At 51.4% G+C, this 7,455-nt stretch overlaps 3 protein-coding genes across 3 annotated transcripts in view; 2 read left to right on the top strand and 1 right to left on the bottom strand.

The window, feature by feature from the left end:
* The window catches only part of SODALDRAFT_332194 (calcium-transporting ATPase sarcoplasmic/endoplasmic reticulum type), a 4,033-nt gene extending 3,179 nt beyond the window's left edge, over positions 1-854 (bottom strand). The window contains exons 1-2 of the mRNA XM_028611639.1: positions 309-854; positions 20-177 (exon numbers count right to left, since the gene is read on the bottom strand). Coding sequence (XP_028467843.1) covers positions 20-177; positions 309-426 — 276 coding nt within the window. The 5' untranslated portion in view covers positions 427-854. The remainder of the gene's footprint in view (positions 1-19; positions 178-308) is intronic.
* Positions 855-3,145: 2,291 nt separating this feature from the next.
* SODALDRAFT_332192 (Dbl homology domain-containing protein) lies at positions 3,146-6,034 on the top strand. The gene is made up of 7 exons (XM_028611638.1): positions 3,146-3,291; positions 3,369-3,689; positions 3,772-3,972; positions 4,055-4,273; positions 4,335-4,569; positions 4,623-4,844; positions 4,904-6,034. Exons 1-7 carry the CDS (start codon positions 3,184-3,186, stop codon positions 5,899-5,901), a joined length of 2,304 nt encoding a protein of 767 aa, XP_028467842.1. The 5' UTR covers positions 3,146-3,183; the 3' UTR covers positions 5,902-6,034.
* An 899-nt stretch (positions 6,035-6,933) lies between these two features.
* Positions 6,934-7,455, top strand: part of SODALDRAFT_350093 (DUF1960-domain-containing protein) — a gene marked incomplete at its 3' end in the record, with an annotated part of 962 nt that continues 440 nt past the window's right edge. The window contains exon 1 of the mRNA XM_028613457.1: positions 6,934-7,444. Within this exon, the coding sequence (XP_028467841.1) occupies positions 7,278-7,444 (167 nt within the window). The remainder of the gene's footprint in view (positions 7,445-7,455) is intronic.

Here is a 7,455-nt window from a genome sequence, read left to right as displayed (position 1 = left end):
GGGGGGGGTTGTTCCGTACCACGGCAGGGTCGACGAATGCGCTCCAGCCGTCATCTTCCTCAAAGAGAGCCAACACAAAGGACACAACAGCAGAACCCAAGAGTATTATGACCAGCTGGTCTTTGAATTGCTCTAGAATGAGCTCCCAGAGAGGGGTCGGAGGATCTTCGGGGATAACTATTTGAAAACGTGCATGTCAGCCTGCATGGACAACAGAACAAGTGCATCAGCTCCACCAGCTGACTGGAAGGAGGGCTTTGAGGGTATAGAACAGGAATAAGCGAGGGAAGGAGGCCAAGAGAACTGACCATTCTTCCCATATTTGGAACGCAGAGATATGATCTGGTCGTCACGCAGCCCAGTCCTAGCATCAACCTTGAAGTTGGCTAGGACCTGGTCCGCAGGTTTCGCAAAGGCATTGTCCATTGCACAGGAGCTGCTATACTGCGCTCACAAGGTCACACCCGGTTCTAAGCATGTAAAGAAGGGGGATCGAAACAAAGATGTGGTAAGCCTGAATGGTTGAGATGTTGAAACCCCAACGCTCAGCTCTGATCAACAAGGTCCTGCCGAGAAATTCGTGAACAAGGAAGTTCGGCAGGGAAAGGGGTGGTCGAAGATAGTGGCAGGCGCAAACCAGACGTAGGTCAATTACTCCGTGAGGAGAGAAAGAGCGGATGTTAAAAAGGAGAGAGATAAAAAGAAGTGAAGGCAGGTTAGAACAGCAAACAACCCTTTATCCTGGTAGCAGTGTTGCGTAAGAGGTGGGGCTTGTCAGAAACGAGGGACGGTGAAAAAGCAGATACCAAGAATGTTCTATGGATTTCCTGGCCTCCCAAAGAGCGACATGCACGACAGGGCAGAAGGGTTGTGGTGGACGTGATACGTGTTCGTTCCGTCGGTAGAGGGAAAAGCGGCTGTCCTGCCCCACAATCGGCAGACCCCTGTGCAGGTACAGCCAGCCCATTGGGGTGCTGGAAGTAACAAAGTATATACTTTATGTCTAGGTACTTCGGATATAGCAAAGTTGACCAGACTTGGCAAGTGTTCGCCACCTGTAAAAGAGGTATAGATACTTAATTCTGCTACTATGAATTAATACCTAGGTATGCTAAAGTAATTATACCTGTCTACCTAGGTAGGTAGTTTTTCGAGTTGACTAAAATCGCCTCCACAGAGAGCCAAGACGTACCTAGCTATGTACCCCCTTAGCGTTACTGATATCTTTTTGGCCGTTTGCTGAGTAATATCCACCCACGTTGTTGGTGTCTTCCTCCGTATTCGGCCACCATCACGACAACTAGGTACCTACGAAGTCAGACAGTAACCACTAGGTAGACAGTAAGGTAATTACAGCAGGCTAGTTTCAAGAGATCGTCACGAGTCCAATATCTTTGATTTTGCATTTACAGATATGTATGTTTTATATGGATGTATAACTAGCCGCGAGTCATATCGTGTAGCGAAGTGGAAGTGGACGACACGCTAATATAAATGGGCAAGCCGTTTCGTCAAGGTGGTTTTTCGCTTCGTTCCGTATAAAGGTAGTTTGAAGTGGAGGCTACTTTTGGCCACCTTCCAATAACTCTGAGATATCTTACTCCTTAATGTGTACCTCGTCTCTGAGTTATCCGCAAAGACTCAAGGACCGAGTCAGCCTCTTATTCCGTATCCCTTCCCCTTGACTCGCTTCACAAGGTGGGGGGTTCGATGAGACTCGGAGCCCTCGCATTGTCACAATGCCATAATTGCCAGTGGGAAAGTTCAAGCACGGCAGTCAAGCTGCATCGGAGCCGAGCGCCGAGCCCAAAGCACCCTCGACTAACGGAGCGGGGTCCGTGAGCCTCAACCGCGTTCGGCATCAAGCCTTGCCGACTTCACAATTGCTGCGGTGTGCCCGTGACCATGACCGTCCTCCGCTGGCGGCCCGGCCCGAGTGGTCACAAAGGTAGTGCCATTCTGCCATGTTTCCATGCTGCCCGCGAAATGTCACCTGTGCTTTTTAGATTTCCAGGTTTCAAGATCCACATGCTCGGGTCTCCTCAGGGTAACTCGGTTCGATATATCATATTACCATTCCTTCTTCTTCTGTTTGGGAACCAGGCAGGCTTGCCTTCCGTCATCTTCTGGTGTCTCGTCCAGTCTCTAGTCCCCCGGCCCTTCCAAGCTCCTCACTCCCCCCACCTACCCTACCTTACCTGTACCCATTACACAGTACCTAAGGCTATGTCTCTCATAGCCTTTGCTGTTTTTTTTTTCAACTGCAAATCCATTTTCCTCCTCCCCTGGCCAGTTCTTTCCCTTGGACATATCTAGATCGCTACGTATTCGACTGCATCTCGTCCTACATCTCGATCACTTTCCCCTGTCTCTTCCCGCTTCTGCACCCAGAGTAGTCTTGCATCCTTCCTGCAGCTATTACTGTTACATCATGACCTGAGTTATCGTCCAGTCGTCCAGGATTCTACTGGATTTACTGTGTAGTTTGGTGCTTTGGTGTCTTGGAATCGCATTCTGCATCTGCACTACTACCTCACTGTGCCGGAAGCTAGAGAGAATATCATGGCTCTTGTCGAAACCCGCGCTGCTGCATCTTACTCCCACTCCCCCCTTCGACTCAGTTACAAGCCGAATCCCACCGTACTGGTCTCTCACTCACCTAGCCAGGCCGAATATTCTAGCAGCTCAGAAGAGTCTTTCGATAATGTCGATCTGTCGTCTTGTTTGGAGGGCCTTCACGTTGACGGCATCAGTGTCCTGAACACCTTGAACGACATGTCGCCCTTTGGACAGACTCCGTGCCTTCCCCAGCCCGTGCCTGGCCAGGGCGAGTCCTTGGAACAACCCGGGTACTTCCGAAAATGGATGAAGGCCATCCATCGTCGAGCCCAGCGCAGGCCTGGTTCTCTTGATGGTAGCGAAAGATACCATTGGAAGCCCCTGGACCCCACAGATACGGATCTACCTGCCCGTCAGAGTGACAATGACCACAGGAGATCCTCATTTGGCTCGTCATTTGGGTTTGTCGCCGCAGTGAGAAGCGCTAGTGTCAGTCTTGCCAGTACCAGCGTTGTGACCCACCGCTGGAAGAACGCCGGCCGTTCCAGGACCGACCGTAGCAGTCGTGGCTCTCTAGCCATTACACGCCGATCCGAGGACAGCGGCTATGGAGAGCGGTCAACCATGGCCGATCGGGCTGCAATCCAGCGGGCCTTACAGCGCCGTCGCATTCTCGAGGAGCTCATTAGCACCGAAGAGGGTTATATAGGCGATGTTCGCTTTCTAATGAACGTGAGTGGCTATGGCCTAGGCATCTGCATCTGCATCTGCATCTGGATTTGGTCGCAACGCTAACCGTGAAACCGCAGGTCTATGTCACCATCCTCGCTTCTCTGCCCACCTCTCCCACGGGGCTACGGCCATCTATCAACCGGAATCTCACGGATATCGTTGAACTGCACGAGGAGATTCTTGGCGACCTACATCGGACGGTTCCCAACTCAGAATACACACAGCCAATCCCCGTCCTCTCGCCACCGAACTCATCGACAGGAATTGGTCATCGGAGATGGCGGAGTCTCGATGCTGTTCCGGAAGACAAGGACACCCATTCCTGGCTTCAATACGCTCCCTGCATAACATCGGAAGCCCAAGTTGCTGGTGACGTCGCAAAGATCTTTAGCAGGAAGGTCAGTTTGAGTCCATCATGACCACCAGTATAGGTGCCATGAACGATGTATGTCCGAGACTGACGCCGTGCCCATGCCCAAGATGAGCCGATTCTTCATCTACGAAGAGTACGGCGCTAAATATGAAATGATGGTCAAGGATGTGGCCTCGGCTCACCACAAACTGCCACAGTGGGATGCATATCAAAGGGGCCTTGAGGCTTTGGCTTCCTCCTTGGGAGCAGCTAGCTATCACGAAAATCAGTCCAGGAAATCATTGACGATTGGAGATCTCCTGGTCAAGGTGGGCATCTCGCGTTCTTTTCCTCGTTTCTTCTCTATCGTCACCCAGCCGTCAGTCAGCGTTGGTAGTAACTCTTTCGCAGCCTATTCAGAGAATCTGCAGGTATCCGCTGGTATTCGCAGAACTTCTGAGACATACACCGGTAGATGACGACCCAAACTGTCACATGGAGGTTGAAAACGTGTTGCTGCGACTGCGGGAAGCGACGGCAGAGATCAACAGAGCTACCAACGATTCTCAAATGAGATCAACATTACAGAGGACTTGGATTCTTCAGGACCGTCTCATCTTTGCCAACCAGGTGGGAACAGGCCAGTGACCTCATCCGATCCATCCTCCCGGTGCTGACCGTTTCCCAACAGCGGATTGATGCCGCGTCGAAGAATCGAATCCGGTCCTTCGGTCATGTCGAGCTTTGTGGGGCGCTATATCTGTGCTGGCAGACCAAAGAAGGGGTCAGGGGCCAGTACATGGTCTGCATCCTCTATCGTGACGTGTTGTGTCTTGCTTCGGCTGGGAAGTTCGAGCAAATATACGCAATCGAAGCTTGTATCAACCTTGACAGCATCAAAGTCGAAGAGACGGACAACGGCCGAGGTATGACGATGAGCTCCTCCGATATGTCGGATTTGCACTGACCCAGCAACCAGGTCTCCAATGCCACACAGCACCGTTCTCTTGGAAGTTGGTATTCGAATGCTATTCGCAACTCTATGAAATAATCATGACCGCTTGCACGGCGAAAGAGCAGGACGAGTGGCGCAGCCGCTTAAACCGCCCTATCAAAGAGGGGCGGCGAGTCACAGATCCGAACCTCTACAGCTCATTGACATTGGGCATTCAGAGCCTGGGAACTGTGTTTAGCAAGCCAGGTAGGCCTTCGGGATGAAAGCGTATCGGACAACCATGGCTGACTGATAAACTCGCGAAGGTACCATGGCCCGTCGAATGGCGATTCAGCGGGCCACGACCGTAGGAGCCAAGTCCCCGCTCTGCCAGGTCGTTTTGAAGAACACCAGCTTGGCGCGAGACGTTGGCAGCATATCGGTCAACTCGCCCCTTAACCGATCACAGTCGCTCCACATGAATAAACGCATTCCCATATTGGCTCCGCACCGAGGGGAACGGACAAGACTTGAAACGCTGTTATCGGATGTCTGGAGCCGAGAGGTGCTGCCATTCCCTGGCATAACGGGCAGGTTGCGAAGCGAACATCCGGTTCTAACCACGGCAACGACGATGATGCGAAAGCTCAGCGTTACGAACATTGCCAGTTCCTTGACGAGACGATCAAATAGCGTGGCCAGCACGACCAAGTCCTCCGGTAATGATGGAATAGTCCCTGGAGATGAGAATCACACTAGGCTGCCGAGCATAGTAAACGAAAACAGCCCAAACATGGACGAGGGGCCTTTCGCAGGGGCCAAGCTGGAGCCGGTCTCTAGGTCTACCACTCTGCTTGAGATTCCAGACGGATCCGAGAAGAGAAACCCGACCACCACATCGTCTGGCTTGATCTTTCAAACAGCCGAAGTGAGCGGACTAGACCGTCGTCAGTGTTCACTTTACAGCCACGGTCATGGCGATTCAACACTAGAGGGTATGCTCCCGGCGGAGGCCAGAGCACTGCGCGGCTCTTCAACAGACCGTGGCTTTCGTTTACGACGCAACAAACATAACTCATCGTCTTCGGAAGTCTTGCCCCGCACCTCTGGTAAGAAAAAGAAGAGGCCAACGCAGGGAGCACCGAAGAAACCCAGATTGATTCACCGGACAAGCAGCCGGTGGGGGAAGGTAGGCGGGTTGAACAGAGATACCATGATGCGAAGTATACGTAGTTTCTTTCATCGGGGACATGAGAGCCATTCCAAAGACGCTTGGAAAGCGGGGGTCCAGGATGGCGGGTCTCCAGTACCTTACACATTATGAGCTGAGGTGGAAGAAGTGAAATAAGAGCGTGATGAAGTGGTGAGCCTGGATCGTACGAGTATGAGATGCATCGTAAGTGTTCTTATTCTGACTTTTGCTTTACTCTGATGAGGGGCGGAAAGCAGAGGTAGGGTTTCTAGGTAGATATTGATTATACATTAATTACGTAAGGTGCCTTGGTCAAGATGCCACGTACCCCCAAGTTCAACTTGAGTGTTGAACAAGCAGTCAGCTGAAGAGGCAAAGGAAACTCGACTAAAGATAGTCGAGGCATGAAGCTCGAGGATGTCCCATATTATTAAGACATGGCCAAGGGTCCAATGTCGTCCAACTACGAAGTAAAGGGACTTCACCGGCCGGCAGCTGTTTGCCGTTTCCATTAGTAACATTCCGTGCTCTGTGGCAGACCCTGAAGATTACAGGACGCCATTCTCTCTCTCGACTCTTGGGACCTTCCAAAATTCCTGGGCATACCGCACCGTATTCGTCACCTTACCTAACGTGCACTAAAGCCAGACGTAGTCACCCTCCTGGCATGATGTCGCCCGGCATGCGAGTAAGGATAAGGTAGGTACGAAGTACGAAGTTCGAAGTAATATAATCCGTACCTACCTACCTTAAGGTAGGTAGGTAGGTAAGGTAGGTAAGGTACCTTAATGATCGCTTCCAACGGAGGCTGCTTGGCATCGAGAAATGGTGTAGCTCCGAAAGGTGCGGTACTTCCATGTCAGCAACTGCGAGGTACCTCATATTGTGACGGAATGCGTGAAGCAGTGCGCAAGAGCACTTTTACAAGGCAGCAAACTATTCTGATCAACTTACGGCCGTCTGCTTCTTTAACATGGTTTTGGAGACGAGTTCCAATTATTGGGTGAGGTAATTGAAGTTGATGGACAAGTGTTGAGGCTATAGGTGCTGCAGATACGAGGGTCGGCAGTTTGCCTAGGTACCCGGTACTCATAGGATACGAGATGTCTCGGAATCGATGCGGGGCAGTAGGAGTGGGATGCGGGGCAAGAGCAGTGATGAAAGCACCGTCAACTCAACATCGTGTGCCTGCTCTCCTATGACGTAGCTATGTTACCAAGAAATAGATAGAGCCTTCGGCCAGCTTCCTGCCATTACCTATCCTGAGGGAAGTACTAATCAACAACTTGATCCCAAAGCTAGCTGACTGCTTCTATAAAGGCTCTACTTTTCCTTCCTCCTCTTAGTCTTCCTGCCTGATCAATTCTCTCACCATACCCAAGTCCTAGCAAGCAAACGCGAACGATCTCTTGTTTCCCATAAATTTTAGACTTCCCCGATCTCTACGACGACGCCTCCTCTCCTCTCACACCCACACACACAACGAACTTACAGACTCAACTTTCAAAATGACTCGAGGCGAAGTCAACCAGGCCAAGGTTCACTTTAAGGCCCGGACTGATGACTTCTTTGTCTTCATCGACGACCCCGAAGACTTCCAGAAGTGGCGCGGCGGCGACAAAAGCGTGCCCCTCACAAACTTCATTTCTTCCTTCAGAATTTTCGTCACTCATGGGTAAGCAAACC

This window comes from Sodiomyces alkalinus, assembly GCF_003711515.1.
Source record: "Sodiomyces alkalinus F11 unplaced genomic scaffold SODALscaffold_3, whole genome shotgun sequence".
Lineage (NCBI taxonomy): Eukaryota > Fungi > Ascomycota > Sordariomycetes > Glomerellales > Plectosphaerellaceae > Sodiomyces > Sodiomyces alkalinus.
This window is presented reverse-complemented; position numbering and strand designations above follow the sequence as displayed.

What these genes read in the sequence shown, in the direction of transcription:
- SODALDRAFT_332192 (XM_028611638.1), top strand. Translation starts at nt 3,184, where the DNA reads ATGGCCGATCGGGCTGCAATCCAGCGGGCCTTACAGCGCCGTCGCATT. An exon ending in TTGGAGATCTCCTGGTCAAG is followed by an intron (nt 3,973 to 4,054) that starts GTGGGCATCTCG and finishes ACTCTTTCGCAG; the next exon opens with CCTATTCAGAGAATCTGCAG. An exon ending in AACTGTGTTTAGCAAGCCAG is followed by an intron (nt 4,845 to 4,903) that starts GTAGGCCTTCGG and finishes AAACTCGCGAAG; the next exon opens with GTACCATGGCCCGTCGAATG.